General features: G+C 55.9%; 1 protein-coding gene across 6 annotated transcripts in view; it reads right to left on the reverse strand.

The window, feature by feature from the left end:
* Positions 1–19,833, reverse strand: part of ADCY7 (adenylate cyclase 7) — a 61,779-nt gene that overhangs the window by 27,419 nt on the left and 14,527 nt on the right. For 3 of the 6 annotated variants that reach the window (XM_043437657.1, XM_043437654.1, XM_043437653.1), the window contains exon 2: positions 441–877. In XM_043437657.1, the coding sequence (XP_043293592.1) occupies positions 441–611 (171 nt within the window). In that variant the 5' untranslated portion in view covers positions 612–877. Of the gene's footprint in view, positions 1–440; positions 878–14,566; positions 14,656–19,376; positions 19,604–19,833 lie in introns of those variants that run through there. The other 3 variants (XM_043437656.1, XM_043437658.1, XM_043437655.1) reach the window with 3 other exon arrangements.

The raw sequence follows: 19,833 nt of genomic DNA on the forward strand, positions 1-19,833 counted from the left end.
AACAGCCACACACAGGTCATGGCTGTGGTGTCTGCCTGGAGAGTTGTGCTGAGAAGGACTCTGAGACCACGGCCAGGCTCCCTGCGCACGAGTGCTGGGATTGATTCATGATGTCTGCCTTGATACCAGAAGTGAGAGCAGGGACACGCCGGCCCTCCCTGACCCAGGTCTTCAATAGAATCAAAGTCCATTGTGGAGAAGAGGGACAGTCATTTATTTGCCCAAATTAACGTACCATCTAAAACCACCCCAGACCTAAAAATTAAAATTAAAAACTGTGTCTTCCTCCAGCCTATATATGCTCCGTAACACTTTACAGATGCAGAAACTCAGCCTTAAAGAAGATAATGACCTGCCCAAGGCCTCACAAGTACAGAACATCAGAGCTGAGACCTGGACCCCAGGGAAGCCCCCGGCACCCACGGGCTGCCCCCACTCACCCCATAGCTGAAGGTGATGATGATGAGGGTGGTGCAGGCGGCGATGGCCACCAACAGGAGCACGAGCAGGAGTGGCCCGTGCTGGCTGGTGAGGCGGTACTTCTCGTAGAGCGCATCCTGGTCGGGGCCCTCCTCGCCCTCGTTGAGGAAGTAGCGCCCCTTGGCTGGCATCCTCCACCTTGGCACACCCACCCAGCGGTCCAGGCAGGAAACCCCACGGCCTGGGGAGCATTTGTCTGCCAACACCCACGGCTGCGCGCCTAGGCCTCTGGCCTCTCCCGGCCTGGCAGGCGGGGCTGGGGAGGTACCCCCTCGGCTGGCAGCTCCATGGGCACACGGGGCCTGCACTGCTCCCGCTGCCAGGCCGTGATCACTGCACCACCAGCATCCGCCTCTGCATTCAGGTCCAACTGAGCGGTCACTCGGGGTCCTCAGCTCTGCAGAGACAAAAAGCAGACCGAGATTTGACCTGGACTGGGAAGGCTGGGCATCCGGGGAGAGTGAGGTCAGGACTCACACCCAAGTGTGATTATCGACCTTAGCCCAAACCTAATTTTCAGGTCTTGTTTAAAGCCTGGCCCACCCCAAGGTCATAAAGCTAGTTTCCTGTATTTCTTAGAACTGCGCTGTCCAATACAGTAGCCACCAGCCGCACATCACTGTCAAAAATTAAATTTGATTAAAAATGAAATTAGGACTTCCCTGGTGGTCCACTGGTAAAGAGTCCACCTGCCAAGGCAGCGGACACGGCTTCAATCCTTGGTCTGGGAAGCTTCCATGGGCCACGGAGCAGCCGAGCCCATGAGCCACAACTACCGAGCCCGCGCTCTAGAGCCCTGGAGACGCAGCTACTGAGCCCACGTGCCGCAATACTGAAGTGGCGCATCGAGAGCCCGTGTTCGGCGGTGAGGGCCACACACTGCAACGAAGAGCAGCCCCTGCTCGCCCCAACTAGAGAAGACCCGATGCAGCCAAAAATAAATAAACAAAACACTTTTTAATGAAACGAAAAATTCAGTCCCACACAGAGGCTAACTGGAGAAGGTAAATGGCAACAGCAGGTCACAATCAGCCAAATCTATGAAGCGGGCTAGTCACAACAGCAGGGGTACCCAGGGGAGATCCCGGAGGACGTGTTAAAACACAAATCGCTGGGCTGCATTCCCAGTACTGTTTCAGCAGGACCAGATGAGGTCTGAAAAGAAATGGGCATTTCTCACATGTTCCCAGGAGAGGGTGAAGCTGCTGGTCCACACTTTGCAAACTACTGACCTACAGGACAAATAACCCACTATTAACCAGTCAGTGACATGAGAGAAAGTGGGGATGTTACACAATAAAATAAATTTTAAAATCTTCCAAAAAACAAAAAAAGTGTTGCTTGCTCAGTCGTGTCTGACTCTTTGCGACCCCATGGACCTGCCAGGCTCCTCTGTCCGTGGAATTCTCCAGAGTACTGGAGTGGGTTGCCATTCCCTTCTCCAGGGGATCTTCCCTACCGAGGGATCGAACCTGGGTCTCCTACACTGCAGGCAGATTCTTTACCGACTAAGCCACCAGGGAAGCCCAAAGTCTTAGAAACCCAATGCAATATAGTGGACTTTATCTAGACCTTGATTTTTAAAAAACTGCAACTACAGGGACTTCCCTGGTGGTCCAGTGGCCAAGAATGCACACTCCCAATGCAGGGTGTCCGGGTTTGTTCCCTGGTCAGGGAACAAGATCCCACATGCTGCAACTAAGACCTGACCCAGCCAAATAAATAAATTTTTTTTAAAAAATGTACAACTACAAAAAGTTGTCTTGAAACAAGTGGTGAAATCTAAATGGGAACTGGGACTTCCCTGGTGGTCCAGTGGTTAAGAATCCACCTGCCAATGCAGGGGTCACAGGTTCGATGCCTAACCTGGGAAGATCCCACATGCCACAGAGCAACTAAGCCCAAGCACCACAACTACTGAGCCTGAGCGCCCTAGAGCCCCTGCTCCAGAGCAAGAGGAGCCTCTGCAAATGAGAAGCCCGCTCACCACAGCTAGAGAGTAGCCGCTACTGGCTGCAGCCAGAGAAAACCCGTGCAGCAAGGAAGACACAGCGCCCAAGTAGATACATGGGAGCAGAAGGTGGGACTAGGTTAGTAAATTACACTTAATTTTTTGAGCATAACAATAGCATGAGAGGAGGGCATGGCAACCCACTCCAATATTCTTGCCTGGAGAAGCCCCATGGACAGAGGAGCCTGGTGGACTACAGTCCACAGGGTCGCAGAGTCGGACACAACTGAACTGAGCACACCACCACAATAGTGTGATGATTACATTAAAGACATGTTTAAAGTCAGAAAAAGAGTCAGTCCCTCAGTCACGCCAGTCACATCTCAAGTGCTCAACGGCCACACACAGCTCATGGTTATCACATGGGGCCGTGCAGATATGCAGCCCCTCTAGCATCCAGAAGCTTCTCCTGGAAAGCACTGCTCTAGCAGGCTGACTACATGTAGGGCTCTGATCCATCTCACGGAATTTTGGGGTACAGTATGATGTGGGTGTCAAGCTCCTTTTTCTGAAAGGGCATCTGATTACCCCACTGGCCTTAAGTGAAGCCACATTCTTCCCTCAAAAGTGTCAGTGGAGCCACTTTTGTCCTAAGTCAGGTGGCCACACATGTGAAGTCTGTCTGCAGGATTTCTTCTTCTCCAACGGTTCCTGTGTGAAGACCTCACTCACTCGATTACTGGAGCTTTTCTGTGAGTCTCAGACCCAAACATCAGCTTCAGTCAGAGCATCCCCCTTGCATTAGATTAAGTTTCCACATAAGACTGAATTTTTCTAGAAGGACCCATTGACAAGCTAGCAAGTTCCACTTCATAGAAAAGAAAACTGAACCTCAGAGAAGAGCACAGTGGACCCTTAGTGACAAAGTTGAGAGCAGACCCCAAGCTTGCAATGCTCAGCCCAGAGGGTCTCCCTCTTTCTCCAGCACCACTCATATATTTACTCATTAGTTTATTCCCAAAAGGCTTGCTAATCATGCCTATGGCACACCAGGCCCACTGTATCTCCTGTGTGCCAGGCTGGCTTTCTCTCCCCTAGGGCTCCCAGTCTCCAGGGAGAGAAAGTTACCCAAAAATGTGCAATCCCTAGATGCAGCCATTGGAGCCTCGGGCGGCTGCCACGCTCTCAACAGGAATCTTGTATCAAGGGAGTAGACTGGGAGTCCAGGCCCCCAACATCCTCCAGGCCTGCCTCAGGGACAGCAACCAGGGCAAGGCAGGCAGCAGAGGGCAGGGAGGCAGGAAGACGCGGGAAGGCTCGGGGCAGTCACAAGGGGTGCAAATGGCCGCTGGTGGAAGCTGCAAAGGAACGTCAGTCCAGAGACTCCAAAGATAGAACAGCAGGTCACCCAGAATCTCAGCGTCTTAAGTGAAGACCCTCAACAAGCACCAGCTGCCTTTAGTACTTGGAGGCAGAAGAAGGGGCTCTTTGCCAGAGGTCCAGGCCCGTCTGTTCCTCCTGGGCCCAGGCAGGTGTCCACAAGCCTTGGCAACTATCTCTTTAACACCCAGGCAACCCTGAGGGGGTTGAGCCAGGGCTGCCAAAGTGTTCAAAGTGCCTGGACAAGCTACAAATCTGATTTCTACATGAAATACCGGTCTTCAAATGTTGATAGCTAATTTTTAAAATCTGTGTGGTATCAATAGCCAAAAGAGACTAAACAACAAAACAACAAAAACAGGCAAACAACCTAAATATGCATCAACAGATGAATAAAGATACTATACATACATACAACGGAATACTACTCAGCCGTGAAAAAGAATGACAGATACCATATGATGTCACTTCCATGTGAAATCTAAAATATGACACAAATGAACCTACCTACAAAACAGACTCAGAGACATGGAGAACACACTTGTGGTTTCCCAGGAGGCAGGGGGAGGGAGACAGAGGGACTCGGAGTTTGGGGTTAGTAGATGCAAACTATTATATTTAGAATGAATAAACAACCAGGTCCTACTGTATAGCAGAGGGAACTATATCTCCCGGGATCAACCATAATAGAAAAGAATATTTTTAAAAAGAATGTCTATATGTGTATAACTGTCACTCTGCTGTACAACAGAGGTTGGCACAACGCTGCAAATCAACTCTAGTTCAGAAAAAAGAAATTCCTGAAGTTCGCGTGGCACAGCCCAGCAGTTTGCCACCTCTGAATCGACACTCACTAGTGTCTGTTCCAGCAGAGGCATGTTTGAGTACTAACCAGCCCTGCGCTGAAGCCGTCACAAAGCAAGAGGAGGCCCCTGCCCTGAGAAGGCCCCGCTCCAGGGCGCACGTGAAAGAGCTGTAACAGTCACCCAGGAGCCTGCACACACATCTCCCCCCTCACCTTCATGACCTGTCAGGCCCGGGTGTTACAGGTGCAAAACCTAGCCCAGAGAGGTCGAGCGGCTTGCCTAAAATCACACAGCTGGAGCTGGTTGGCAGAAGGGCTGGGACTCAAGCCCGGGTCTGCCAGCTCCCAAACCAGGACCCCTTGGCCCTGCCTCATGGTTTCAGTCAACAGGGAGAGGCTTCCCTACAGAGCTCCTTCCAGAAGCTGCAGCTCCCAGGGACTGAACCAGTTGCCAAAACCATTCCCAACAATGCCTGTCTCTGTGGCCGAGTGCCAGCTCCAGGGCTGCCAGGCTACGAAACCCAAACTCCAAGGGGCCAAGGAAACTCCCCACGGCCGCTCCATCCCCCCGGTGAAGCCCCAGAACAGAGCTGTGTGTGGCCAGGATGTGCACAAGTGCACCCCCACCCACATGTGTGTACACACACACACACACACACACACACACACACACACACACACACACACACCCACGGGGCCTTTCACCCCCAACACCAACCTGCCCTTCCAGGCACACAAAGCCTGGCTGAGCCAGGCAGGGAGAGAGAGGGATTAGCTGAAGGAGTCCTCGGAAACTCAGGCCTGGTAAACACTCCTCTTGGGGATCTAATTAGGCCACCTCCTGGGCAACGGCAGGCGGGCGAGAAAGTGGACAATGGGCATCATGGGCATGGGGACGCGACCCACCCAGGGGCCCCGTCCAGCTTCTGGAACAAAGGGAGCCGTGCAAGGCCAGACTGCGGGGAAGGGCTGTGCTACCACCTCCCGCAGACAAGCCAGCACCAACGGGCATCTCCACAGGCCATGCACGCATGCTGAGTCGTTTAAGTCATGTCCGACTCTTTGTGACCCCGTGGACTGTAGCCTGCCAGGCTCCTCTGTCCGAGGGATTCTCCAGGCATGAATACTGGAGTGGGTTGCCATGCCCTCCTCCAGGGGCTCCACAGGCCAGCTCCTCCCAAAAATGAGACCCAGAGGCCTCTCTGTCGGGGTAGGTTTCAAGGCTCTTCTGGCCAATTTCCAGTTCTTCTGCCAGTGCCAGTTTGGGAAACTCGGGGGCCTCTCTGAGCCCCTGGGTGAACTCCTGCCGTATCTCTAACAAGCATTTCTGCAACCTCAGCTCTCAGGCCTTGTGACGGGAAGCTCATCCCCTCTCAGGGAGGTTTCTCCAGCACCAGGCACTGCTCTGGCTGTAAGTCTGACCTTAGGTCAAGCCAGGCCCGCCCCTGCCCCCTCCCCCTGCACCCCGTCACCCCCACCCCCCGGGTCCTGTGTGAACTCCACGGACACCTATAGCAGAGATCTCGAGACCCCATTATCTGGAGGGGCTCGAGTCCCAGGCTTCCCTCACTGTCACTCCCACCTCACAGCAACGCTGGCGGGGGAGCAACCCTTTCTCACAAAGGAGGGGGACCCCCAAGGGTCCAGTGGGAGGGTGTTTCCTGCCTCTGTTAGGTGCCCCAGCCCCCAGTTCAGGGGCCATGTGACCCAGGTCTGGCTCATCAGCATAGTCTCTCCCAAGCCCCAGCGACTGGTTTAAGGATGGTGTGTGCATGCGTGCTAAGTCATTTCAGTCGTGTCCAAATCTGTGTGACCCCATGGACTGCTCTAGGCTGCTCTGTCCCTGGATTCTCCGGGCAAGAATACTGGAGTGGGTTGCCATGCATTCCTCCAAGGGATCTTCCCGACCCAGGGATCAAACCTGCATCCCTTACATCTCCTGCACTGGCAGGTGGGTTCTTTACCACTAGCGCCACCTGAGATGGACATGGCACCAAAACCAGTGAAAGTCCTCGATGGGACTTCTGCTGATGCTCTCTCTGCATCAGGGAGCCATACAGTGACAGATGTGACAAGCTCACGTGGAGAACTGGAGAGAGACAGAGCCCTGAATACAGCCCCAGGGCCCGCAGGTCCAGCTCTGTCAGAGGCTCAAGCAACCCCAAGAGACTGACTCACAAGGGACAATCAATGCCCCCCCACACCCCCACCATGGCTGAAGCCAGACTGAGCTTCTGGCACTTGCAACTGAGTCCCAAGGTCCGTGCTAGGCCCCCTGCCCCAGTGTGCTGTGTCTGGAAAGCCCTCATGGCCCCTTGAGGATCCAAGTCAAAAGAAGTCGGTTCAGAGGTGGGAGTAGGCCCGAGATGCAACCAGTCCTGGCTGAGACCTCCTCTGGGGAACCCTCCCCTTCCCTACCTGGTCTCATACCTCGGCCACCAGGTCCGTGACTGACCGGAGCAGCCGGGGGCCCAAGGCTGCAGGAGGCAGGATGCTCCCCGCATCTTCTCCAGTACCCGCCAGAGACTCCGGGGCAAGAGGAGCTAGGGAGCCTAGGGGTATGCCTAGGAAGAAACTGACAGCAGCTCCCCAAGCGGCCCTGGCGGGCTCCGAGCCCCCAGCGTCCCCAGGGCCTGTGGCTGAGCGGGACAGACCCTCACAGAATCTACTGCGTGCTCGCTGTGTGCCCAGCGCTCTCTGAATCCACATGCCTGCCCTGAAGGTGAGACTCCTGTGTCTCTTTTATGGATGTGGCAGCTGAGGCACAGACAGATTCAGTTACCTGCCTGAGGTCACACAGCTAGTAAAAGAGAGCCGGGATTTGAATACAGGCCATCCAGGGTCCTGCCCATCTCCCTCACAGTACTGACGTCCACAGAGCCCAGAACATCTCCAAATGCCAACCCCTTCCAGGCCTCCCCCTTTCAAGGTTCCAGAGAGAGGGTGGGGGGCAAAGTGGACTCCATCAAAGTACCTCCCTCTGCCTTCCAGGGGCGAGATCAGGCAGCCATGCCAGGGAGCATCCTCACAGTCAGCAAAATCCAGGAGGGCCTCCTCCTCCAGGAAGCCCTCTGAGCTACCCTCACACACCATCTTCTCCCTTCCCTGCAACTGAGACAGGACTGGGGTCTTCCTGTCAAATACTGATGGGCAGGGGTCCTCAGCTAGAGGAGCCTGGAGAGAGGGCGCTAGGACCTTGAATTATGACTGCAGGACCTGGCCCTCTGGGTGCTCAGGAAACCCTTCCCCAGCGGAACTGGCTGATCTGGCAGCCCCCTCCCAGCCCTACCACACCCCTAGGGGAGTGCTAGCCCACCCCAGCTTTCACAGACACAGACAGGATACCCACTTCCTCACCCAAGCAGCACTGGCAGGAACCCAGCCCGGCTTCCTCTGGCCCTGCCCTGGCAGGCCCCGCGGCTGTGTGGGGCCTGGTGGCCCCAGAAAGGGGAAGTGGGGCCTTGGGGTGTGAAGCAGGGCAGGCAGGAGGGCCTGAGGAGAGGAGAGGCCCCACTTGGGCCTCTCGGACCGGTCCCTGTGCCCACGCTCTACCCACATGACCATACTGCTGCAGGCAGGAGCCCCCAGCCCAGAACCCCCAGCCCAGCGCTGGGTGACTGGCAGGCTTCCTGATCACGTTAACGTCACCTCCCTCAGGAGACCCAGAGCTCTGTGAGGGGAAGCCAGTAGCTGCTCTGCCCAGTCCAGCACGAAGGGGCACCCAGGAACCCTGTCCAAGCCATAGCTTGTACGGGAGAATAACCTCCCTCTGCCTACCCTTTTCTCCCGGTGCTTGTCCCTGTCAGTTCTTCCAAAAACCTCTCAAACATCCCCGCACTGCCTCACCAAACTGATGTGGGATTAAGTCCATGTCCTGCAGCTGGGCCCTGGTAGGTGCTTGTGGGACGGACAAACGGATGAGCCAAACTGAACCCGGCAGAAAGCTGGCAGAAAGCAGGCAGGGCGGCTGCGGTGGGGGGTTGGCTTTAAGGCATGAGATGGTGAAAGCAGGCAAAAAGGTCTCCCTCAGAACAGGAAGCATCTGCCGCGTCACACCTTTCCCCAGGTGATCTGTGCCTGGGAGCGAGGAGGCCTGGGTTCAAGTCCCAGCTCCGCTGCCCCTGGCCATGTGAGTGGCAGAGGCTCTCAGGCTCCAGGCCTCAGTGCTCTCACCAGGAAGTGGATACCCAAGGTCGGGGGAGAGTGAGGCACAGGTCCTCATGGCCAACAGGCCAAGTTTGCGAGGACAAAACAGCACATGTGCCCAGAAGGAAGCTCAGTTCCTAGAGCTGAGAAAGCCCAGCCATGAGGTCCCCACAAGAGAGAGAGGAGTGCAAAGCGGGCAGAGTCCCTAACAACCCCCTACCTGATCTCCCCACCTCCTGGTGACCGCCCGCAGTGCCACCAGGCACGAGCAAAAGCCAAAATCCCCCAAAAGCTAAGTCCCCAGCCAGCCCTGCTCCCCAAGACCCCCAGGCTGACTCCAACCCAGCCTCCAGGGAGTGCAGGCGGCCACTCAGTCTTGGGGTCCGGACACCTGTGTCCCAGCCCCCCGGCTCTGCCAACATGCTCTGTGACCCTCACCCGATCTGGGCCATGGCTCTCCCGCTTGCAAAGGAAGTACTTAAATCAGACCTCCTAGGCCCAACAAAAAGAAGTGTTGTCACTTGGCCCCAGAGGGCTAATCCTAGGGGTGGGGCAGGGAATTGTTCTTTGTTCCTGAAATCTGCCCTTCTACTTCTCCTCCGGAATTAGACATGACCTAGTCAATCTCTAAAACACAAACACCCCCAAGGCTCCAGCTGCCAGGGATAATAAATCTGGTCTGCCGTCTCCTGCACCAATTCTAATGAAGGTTAGGGACTGCCCGGAAAGGGTTCATCCATTCATTCACTCATTTGGACAGAGGTTTACGCACTCATGGCTTCAGCAGATGTTCACCAACACCTTCTACGTGCCAGCACGCAGGCCAGGGGCCGAGAGCAAACTCGGGTCCAGGCCCAAGTTTCAGAAGGCAGAGACTTCAGTGCCCCCTTCCGCCAGCTGTGTGCAAAGGGCTCTGCACACAGTGGGTGTTCAGGCAACAGTGTTGATTAACTGACTACTCAACCAGGGTCTCATATCGGAAAGAACAGCTATATATTCCCCCGCAATCTTGCCTGAAATTTCACCGTTAGTGATTCATTCCTTTAAGCCCTACCTTCACTAGGCTCCCCCTTTAGGCTAAAACACTTTCACGCCCATGTTTCATTCCTGTTCCCGTTCCCCTTGATAAGGAAGAACAGAAAGGGGAAGTCTAGCTGGCCTTCAGAGACCTCATGTGGTGCTAGTCCTGCCCAAGAAGTCACAACAGTGGGCTTCCCATGACCCACCCAGTGGGTCTACCGGTAATGGTGGATTTGACCCAGAGTAGCCACTGTCCTGGAGATGGCAAGAAAGATTTAGGTTTAAGTCTTAACTCCTGCACTGCTAGTTGCCTGTTTAAAAAGTTAGCAAAACCCAGAGGAGGGAAAGTTTGAGTCATAATTTATACTAGGATGATTTGCAAAGACCAAAAAACCATGAAAGGATTCTCAAATAAGGCTGCAGTGACTAAGTCCCTTCTAACCTGACATGAAACCTAAAAGCCACAATGAAAAGACTGACAAATTCACTACAATTAAAATTTTTATACATAGTAAAAGCTATCAAAAGCAAAATCAAAAGATGAGCAAGAGATTATGGAGACATTTGCAATTTTTATCACAAGGAGCTAATCTCCCTCATATGTAAAGAGTTCCTACAAATCAAAAAGAACAATAACCTAATAGAAAAATGAGAGGAGAGTATAAACAGAACGTTCACAGAAAGACAATCCAAATCGCCTAAACATTTGGGGAAAAAAACTGACTTCACCCATAATAAGAGAAATGAAAATTAAAAATACTATGGAAAACCATGTTTACGTATCCACTTGGCAAAGAACAAAGCATTTCACAAATCTGTGTTGGCCAGACTGGGGGGAAACAGACACTCCCCGGCAGGCATTAGATTCAGCACAACCTCTGGGGCGGGCGTTTTAGTTGTACCTCCCTAAGTCACTAATGTACACACACACCTTTTGACCTGGCAAACCTACTTCAAGTAATTTATCCTACAAACACTTTCACAAGTGTGAAATTTGACTTATACACAAGATTATTCATTGCAGCATTATTTGTAACTATGAAAGACTGAAAGCAATGTGCGTATCAGTCTGGAGAAGAGAAATCACAATACAATCTTATAGTAGAATACTATGCAGCTCTCAAAAAGATGCAGCAGCTTGAGCCCTACTATGGCAGGGTATCCTGTGAAAATTCCACACGGGGAAGGTCACGCCTGGAGTGGATCAGGACACAGAAACACCAAAATTGCTGCTTTAACAGAGTGAACAAATTTTGTTATTTTCAGTTTCTATTTCTATGGTTATAACATAGCTTGTGTAATTTTTTAAAGTTTTCAAATAGAAAAAAATAAGATCTATCATATACATAGTGCCTATCATTAACAATACTGCACTGAATACTTAATTTTCAACATGGTAGATTTTGTGTGTTCTTAGCATAAAAATAATAATGATAAATTAAAAGAGGGGAGGAAACTTTGGGCTGTGAGGGACAGGCGTACAACAAAGATTGTGGTGATAGTTTCATGGGTATATACATATCTCCAAACTTATCAAGTAGTACACAATTAAAATGCACAGCTTTTTGTATGTCACTCATACCTCAATAAAGGGGGTTTTCATAAACACATAAAGTAAAAAATCAAGGAGAAACTCAAAGGGCACTATGAAGCGATTGATAACTGAAGTGACACTCTAAATATATTAACATAGATGTGTTCCTGGCCTGTTTGTCAGAGTGGGTGTATATGTGTGTGCACACAGATGTATAAATACATATGTGAATACCCCAAACATAAATGTATGTGTTAGTTGACTCTTTGTGACCCCCTGGGGTGTTGCCCACAAGGCTCCTCTGTCCACGTGATTTTCCAAACATCATTAGAGTGTATAAATCAAAGAGCTTCCCAGGTGGCTCAGTGGTAAAGAATCCATCTGCCAATGCAGGAGAGGCAGAGATGCAGGTTCAATCCTTGGGTCAGGAAGATCCCCAGGAATAGGAAATGGCAACCCCCATCAGTATTCTTGCCTGGGAAATCCGATGGACAGAGGAGCCCGGCTGGTAACTTTCATGAAGTTTCAAAGAAGTGGACACAACTGAGCGACTGAGTATACACACACACAAACAAAATAAGAAAAACAGAAAAAGGAACCCCAGGTTCATCACGTCTAAGTTGCATGACCCTGAAAAAGTTACCTATCCTTTTTGAGCTGCAGTTTCCTCATCTGGAAAAAAAAAAAAATGGGGGAATAATGTTCTGAACGCCCAGCGCTTTGAGGGCATTCAGTGGCGGCGATGCAGGCAGTGTGGGGGCTGCACGTGGCACGTCATGCCCAAGTCAAGAGGACAGGTCTATTAGGGTGGCAGAAAGGGCCTCGAGGGCTAGAGGCGGCCGGGATGCGGTCACGGGCCACAGCACTGAAGAGGTCAGAGAGCCCGCTCCAGAAGTGGCCTGGCCTCTGGAGTGGACAGAGCAGCGCCAGCCCCTCAGGGCTGCTTTCTGCGGCACGAGCAGGGTCACCCTCACAGAGGCGGACTCTCTGGGCGGTGCCTTGCTGGGCTCGAGAGAGCACCTGTCCATTGGGTCAAGGAAGGTGGGCCCGAGCCAGAAAGCCTCCAGGAAGCACCAGGTCCTGTCCTCACCCCAAGGCCTCTAGGGCTGCAAAGAGGAGATAAAACACAACACCTCTCCCTCAAGACACGCTCTGCACACCCCGAACCCGCTGGGGAGACAGAGAGGGCAGGAAACCAGCCCACGGGCGTCCCTGACCCACCAGCCTCTGAGCATCTGCTGCAGACAGGCGACGTCCTTGCATCCTGACCCCCAGGGCGGGCTAGGGGTGCTCTCACTCGACTTTCAGCCAGGGGAACCAACTCTGGGATCTCAAGCTACTTGTCCAAAGCCTCCTAGCTGGGATGCGAACTCAGAGCTGCCCACTCCAAGCCCAGGCTCCTTCTGAACCCCAGGTCTGCACCTCCTGATGTGTCCAACCGCAAGGCCGTGAAAAGGCACATGCCCAGAGCCATGCACATGGAGCCGCACATGCGGGGCCACACACACCCCCGGCTCTGGTCACAGGCAACGCTGGCCTCACCATTCTCTTCCTCTCTCTCTAAAGATACCCAGGACTTAGTCGCTCAGTCATGTCTGACTCTTGCGACCCTATGGACTGTAGCCCACCAGGCTCCTCTGTCCACGGGATTTCCCAGGCAGGAATACTGGAATGGGTTGCCATGCCCTTCTCTAGGGGATCTTCCCAACCCAGGGATCAAACCTGGGTCTCCCACATTACAGGCAGACTCTGCCAACTGAGCCACCAGGGAAGCCCAAAAATCTGCTTGCAATGCGGGAGACCCAGTTTCAACCCCTGGATCAGGAAGATCCCCTGGAGAAGGGAATGGCTACCCACTCCAGTGTGCTTGCCTGGAGAATTCCATGAGCAGAGGAGCATGGTGGGCTACAGTCCATGGGGTCGCAAAGAATCTGACATGACTGAACAACCACCACTTTCAGTTTCAAAGATACGTTGTACACATTAGTGAATTAAAGATTCTGAGAAGCCCTGTAAGAAAGCAAGGCTGCTGAATTAATAAACACAGCGAAACACTTGCCAGTCTTCTTGGTTCATGAGGCTCTTTTCTCATTAAATCTCTAATGAATCCTCTTTGGGAAATGCTGACTCCGGCATCTCAACTCAGGGACCTTCCCCCAAGAAACATCATGAACAGAGGTCACTATCCGCCCTTTCCTGACAGCCTGGGAGCTTCCCTGAGGCTGGGGCCCAACTCCCCCACTGCCACCTGACCCTGGGCTGGGCTGGACGGGCACACGGGGGCCAGTCCTGAGTTTGACCTCCAGGGTAGGGTGCGGGGAAGACTGGAGGAGACCCTGCGCTCAGGCAGTCTTCAGCTGGGGAAACCATCAGCCCCGGGGAAGGGAAAGTGGAAGAGAACACTCAGCAACCAGGAGAGACCCTCCTGCCCGACTTCCTGCCTCTCCCGTGCATTGCTTCCAAGTGCCCCCTGCCTCAGTCTCCCCACCTGCCGCAAGCAAAGCCGTGCAGGGCACAGAGACCTGAAGAGCTCTGCCTCGAAGCCCTCTCTGGGCCGGATTCCTCCCAGGGCAGGAAAAGGCCCCCAGGGCCTCTGAGCTCCCTCCTCGCTCAGGTGACTAGAGAAGTTAGCGGGACAGGCAGATGGAGAGGCACCCCCACACAGAACTCAGCAGGCCCTGCAGGGCTCACAGCCTCCCCCGCAACCTCAGAGCCAGAGAGGCACTGTTGTCTAGACCAGATCCCGAAGTCACTGCCCAGAGACCCCCGCCAGAGAGCCCAGCCCTCCTCCAAGGCGCCGAGACCCCACTTCCTGGAGGCTTCCTGAGAACGGGGCGAGGTCAACGGGGCACATGGAGGGCAGGCGAAGGGGGAGGGCTGCCTGGTGAAGGCCCAGCCCGGAGCCCGGAAGAGCCCTTCTGCAAGGGAAGCAGCCCCAGCCGACCTCCCCCACACCCCCTGAAACCACAGTCTGGCTTCCGGAGCCGCCAACACAGGGGCTCAGGAGCCCCTCCCCATGGCTGTCTCCTGAGCCCAAGCGCCCCCGTTCTTAGCCCACCCTTTCCCTCCACAGATTGGTCTTCCAGAGCCAGGCTCCCCTGGGCACAGGCAGTCGCCGCGATGGAGCCCAGGTCCACAGCAGCCACACGCGCTCCCCCCCTCCCCAAACCCAAGCCTCCCCTGGGATCTTCCCCAAGGGCGCCTCACACCTGTCTGCCACCCCGCAGACAATGAGCTCCATCCTACTCACCCCTGGCCAACACACTCCTCCAGTGCGTCCTGAGGCCCTCTGTGGCTGTGAGATTTGACTTATTTCAGTTCCCCAAACAAGCCCCACCCTTCTGTCTCAAGGCTCAGGCAGCCTAAGAGCGCTGCCTACCTCTCCACCCCGCCAGCTCCCTCTGCCTGGCAAACTCCTGCCCGCCCTGCAGAGCCAGGCTGAGCGGCCCCCTCCTCCAGGAGGGCTGCCCCATCTGGACTCAGGGCCTGCGCTTCCCACCACAGCACAGAAATCCTGGCCTGTCACTGCCTCTCCCAAGGCCGATGTCTGGCCACACACTGCCCCGCTCTCAGGACCCAACACTGCCTGGCACACAGGAGACACTCAGACCCCAAACTCACGAACTGAGTCAAAAACAGCTGGCCCTGAACCGCGGAGCCTGGGCCCCGATCCACATGTCACTAGTCTTGTCTGCATGAGCTTCGGCGGGTCACCTGCCTCTCAGGTCTCCCGATTCTCAGCTGAGCGACGGGAACAAACACACTTCCCTGGCAGTGAAATGACCTAACGGCTATACAAACTCCTTATACTATCCAGAAACTTCTCACGGGGAAGGGGGCTGACCTTGCGGTGCGGTTTCTACCCCAGCCCAAGGCCCCCACACTGCCATCCAACAGGTGCTCGCTGGGCTCCTGCCCACAGCAGGTACCACGTGAGGTGCTAGAGCGCCAACAAACAAGATGGGTGCAGGGTCTCTTGTGAGCCCACGCTGCGGGGAGGGGAGAGACTAGACGTGGGTCACACGAAGAAATGCCAGGGTGGACGCGGGCCCAGCTTCAGGCCAGGCAATTGTGAACCCAGGAAAGCCTAGTGGTCGAGAGGCACAAGCTCTGAGACCAAATGAGCGAGAACCCCAGCTCCACATCAGAGGGGCTGGGTGACCTGAGGCACGTTAATAACCCCTCTGGGCCTCGATTTCCTCCTGTGCAGGATGGACGTGTGACGGCACCTAAGGCCCAGGGGCCTGACCCAGAGGCTACACCCAGGGAGTGCTGTTACGTGGGGCCAGCCCGAACGGCTCCACACAAGAGGGGTGGGCCGGAGAAACTGACGTCACTCCCACTCCATCATCTCCAGCCTGGGGGGGGGGGGAGGGGAGGAGAGGGAGAGGGAGAGAGGGAGAGAGAGAGATGGGCCTTGCGGGGCAGGAACGCAGCTGGGGACTAGGGTGCCTGCGACAAAGACCTCACAACAAAGCCCCACTTGCCGTCAGCCCCCAAAAGGCAGCTCCTCTCTTCTCTCACTCCCCTGCCAGAAAGCAGACTGGCAAAGAGATCCCAGGGTGCCAGCACCTGTCCCAGGCCTGCCTGGGAGGCGCCAAGGTACCCCTTCCCCAGGGAACCTGAGCAGTGGCTCCAGGGAGTCTGGGTATTTCAAAACAAGACGCCTCCCCATTAGGCCAGGACCCCATTAAAGTAATGTCTCCAGCCAACTTCAAAGGGCTCCTCCTCCCAGAGCCAGATGGGGGCTCGAAGGAGACGCCAAGGAGTAGGGCTCGGGGAGCAGGGATGGGCAGACCCGGGGGTCCCTGGCCCGCACGGCAGGGAGGTGGGTGGGAGGCAGAGTCAAACTGACTACTGCAGAGATGGGGAGCCTGAGGCAGGAAGAGGGACTGGCCAGCCCAAACCCACAGCCGCAGCTGAGCGCGGCCAGGGGAAACGTGCCTCCAGCACAGCTCGGCCCGGGGAAGCACACCAGCGTCTGGGCCTGTTTGCCCCCCGTTTAGGGAGGGGCGGCACCCCAGGGTCCTGACCCTCTCCCCGCTAGGCCAACCAGTGATGCCAGGAGCCCCGGACCCAAGTCGGCTGCACCTGAGGTGGTGAGCTAAGCCACTTCCAAGGGCAAGGAGGCCCGGATCCTGAAGACAGAGGCCTTTACCCGGTCCTCTGGGTCCCGAAGATAGGGGTGGCACCACTGCTGGCATCTCCCCTGGGGGCCTCCTGATGCCTGAAAGCCAGGCCCGCTATGCTGCTCCCCACCCACAAGTGGTACAAGCTCCCCTGGGTCATGGGCACCCCCACGATCAGCCCCCCCAGCCCAGCGCAGCAGAAAGCAAGAGGAGGTGGGCCTGGGGGCCAGGATCCCGTCTGAGGACCAGGGGACCTGCAACAAAGGCCTCAGTTTGTTCCTTTTCTGTCCATCACGCCTGCGGGGTAACTTCCATCATGGTCCAGGGGGTGGGCAAACAGAGGTGCAAAGAGGAGCAGGGAGCAAGGGGAGGTGCTCCTGGTGTCCCCGTCTTCTCCTGACCCCAAGGACCCCTGAAGCGGGGAGGGTTGAGAGGCAAGAAGGGGGTTGAAGGGGGGACACACTCTAAGCAGAGATGGCTGCGGCCGCTGCCCGGGTCCGGAGCAGGCCCAGGGTTTAGCAGACAGAACTAGAGATGGGGGCAAGGATGGCGGGGGCGGTGAGCAAAAGCCAGGAGAAGGGGTTTGAACGCACACGGGACGGGGGAATTGACCGATCTGTGTGTTAGGGGAACGCAGGAACCCCACGGGCCTCTTCTCCAGGCCCAAGGTCAGCCGTCCCACCCCTTCTTCACCCAGGGTGGGCTCAAGTCTATCCCCCAGCACAGCCCTCAGTGCCCAGAATACACTGATGAAGCAAGAGCATCAGAGAGATCAGCAGACGGAGGGAGAAAGGACCACCCTGGGCATCACCGGGAGAAGGGTCAAAGAGGTGACTTTCAGCCATCTTTTGGTGAAAAGGTGACTTTCCACAAAGAGGGCTCATTCAGCCCACCCCTGCCCAAGGCTTGCGCCCCGCCCCACCCTGAGACTTTGTCCTTCCAGAGGCTCGCAGTGGGTGGGGGTGTAGGGAAAGGGGCACATGGGGAGCAGAGGTGCCGCGGCCCCCAGGCCTGCGCCGGGGATTGGGCAAGGCCCCGGCCGTGACGGAGCCCCTTGTGAAATCTGTGGGCCATGGCAGGTTGAGCCAGATGTTGATGGCTGTCAGGTGAGCACCGGGCCCCCCTCTTTGGAAGGTGACAGCAGGAGGAGCCACAGGTGGGCGAGCGAAGACTCCACAAGTGAGCTTGGGCTGGGAGGGCGGGGGCAGAACTGGTGGGCCCCTCGGGCAGTGGAAGGGGGCTGGCCCCTCGGGCAGTGGAAGGGGGCTCGCCCCTGCCAGGAGCACCGAGGCCTGAGTTTGCTGGTCTCGGATGCCTGGGAAGCATTTTCAGGCCTTTAAGTTCACCAGGAACCTGCCTGGGTGCTGCCATTTTACAGAGGAGAAAACTGAGAAACCCAGAGCCTGTGACCACCCCAAGGCACAGGGAGGCCCCTCAGCGACACCCTTCAGCCGGCCTGCCCAGCGCCCTCCCCTCCCAGGGTCCCTTCTCCAAGGACGTGCACCCTCCCACCCAAGGCCGGACGGCGAGAAAGCCCCAAACACAGCTGCATGACAGTAATAACGACAAACCCCTCCGCGTGGGCAGCGGCTCCTCTGTGCCAGCCGCACCATGTACAGCCCTTCCTGTAATTCTACAACTGCCCAGCACGCTGGGTACCGTGAGTGACCCGTTTCATAGATGCAAGAAACTAGCTCAATCCCCTGCTCATCTCGCACATGGCCAGGAGAAGGCGGAGGGGGGACTGAACCTAGGCCTTAATCCAGCTCTGCCTGGAGGCAGGGGGCTGGACCCAATGGGCTCCAGAAGACCCTGCTTCTCTGGTTGCTGTTCCGATACCAAGGCCTCACGCACTGAGCCAAACCAACTCCCAGCTCTTGGCTACTGAGGTCGTTTTAAGGAAAGGAAATACCGTTGGCACTTCCCACTCATCCCTAAGACCTGACCCCACCAAAGGCTGGACGTGGCCACACTGACTCAGAGACCCTGCCTGGGGTGACCCTTCTGCCGGCTTCCTCAGAGACCCTGACTTTCCCAGCCGAGTTAAGCAGCGACCTCAACCTAGGCAATGGGACATGGACAACTGCCTTTAGCTCAGTGTAAACATGCCCGCAGCAGGAGGAGAGAGGTGAGGGACAGGCCGCCGGCCACCCCTTGATGACCCGGCAGTGCTGGGATGGCAAGTCACAGAAAATGCCAAGGGCTGGGTCACGCACCTCCCCACGGAGGCAGGACGCCGGCGCATGCCCAAGAACACAAGCCCTGCTGGGGCAAGAGCCCTGACGCAGCCCCGGCCACCCCAAGGTGGGGGCAGACAAGACCCTCCGCCAGGAAGGCTCGGCCCCACTGGCCCTCCAAAGCCAATCGGAGCCTGGACAGCTGCACTCCCCCCAGCAGCCCCTCCAAAGACGAGGTGCAGCGTCCCGACCCCCACGCCAGGCCTCAAATGTGGCGGCTCTCCCTGAGAGGCAGCGCACACGAATGGATGCCCTGGGGACCGACTCCCCGTGTGAGCCGGGACCAGACCTCGGGCTTCCCCTCCACAAACTGGGGGGACAGACAACACTACCACTCGGGGCGGCAGGGGTTGGAGGAGGTGGGTAGGCAGGGAATGCGTTAAACCAATAATTACAAACTGTAAAGGGGGCGCACGTCCCCAAAGCAACATCAAGCCGGGCCTCTGTCTCCTCAGGAAAAGCACCTTCAGCTTTTTGGAAGCCCCGTTTTTGCCCCCAACCCCCCACCCCCACTGCACCAGCCCCCATCCCCAAAGGGCCCACAGGAAGCCTGGCTGTCCCCAGACCCATTGCTGGCAAAGAGACCCCACGACTGCCCTTCACCCCTACCCCCACCCCCGGGAAAACAGCCGCCAGCAAATAGTCACTTGTTTTCAGTGAGTTACCCCTGTAGACTCCCCCACGGAGTTCACACCTTCCCCGCGGAGGGCAGAGGCCTTATAACCTGAGAGTCCTCCTCCCCCACAGCCGGAGCCGCAGGAAAACTCCAGGAAGCCCAGGGCCCATCTGGAGCGGGGAGGCCCGCAGCCGGGTCAGAAAGGAGGGCGCTCGGATGAGCCTTCCAGACTCCGCACCCCCTGGACGCCCACGCTTCCTGTGGAGCCAATCCCACCACACTTCCTCTTAAGTCTCCCCGTTTCGTTTCTGTGTCTTCTTTAGCCCTGTCCAAGCCATAAATACATGCATGAAGTCACAGGTCCTATTTACGGATATTTTTTTTTCCTCTTTTCTGAAATACTTTAAAACGAACACCTACATTTTAAGCACGTTCACCCACATGGCTAAAACCATCTGAGGAGCAGGGCCCCCGCCCTGAGAAACGGCGGTCTAGTCACCCCTCACGTCGTCCCCTTTGCGTGTCTGTGGCAGAG

The sequence above is a fragment of the Cervus canadensis genome, chromosome 18 (assembly GCF_019320065.1).
Source record: "Cervus canadensis isolate Bull #8, Minnesota chromosome 18, ASM1932006v1, whole genome shotgun sequence".
Classification (NCBI taxonomy): domain Eukaryota; kingdom Metazoa; phylum Chordata; class Mammalia; order Artiodactyla; family Cervidae; genus Cervus; species Cervus canadensis.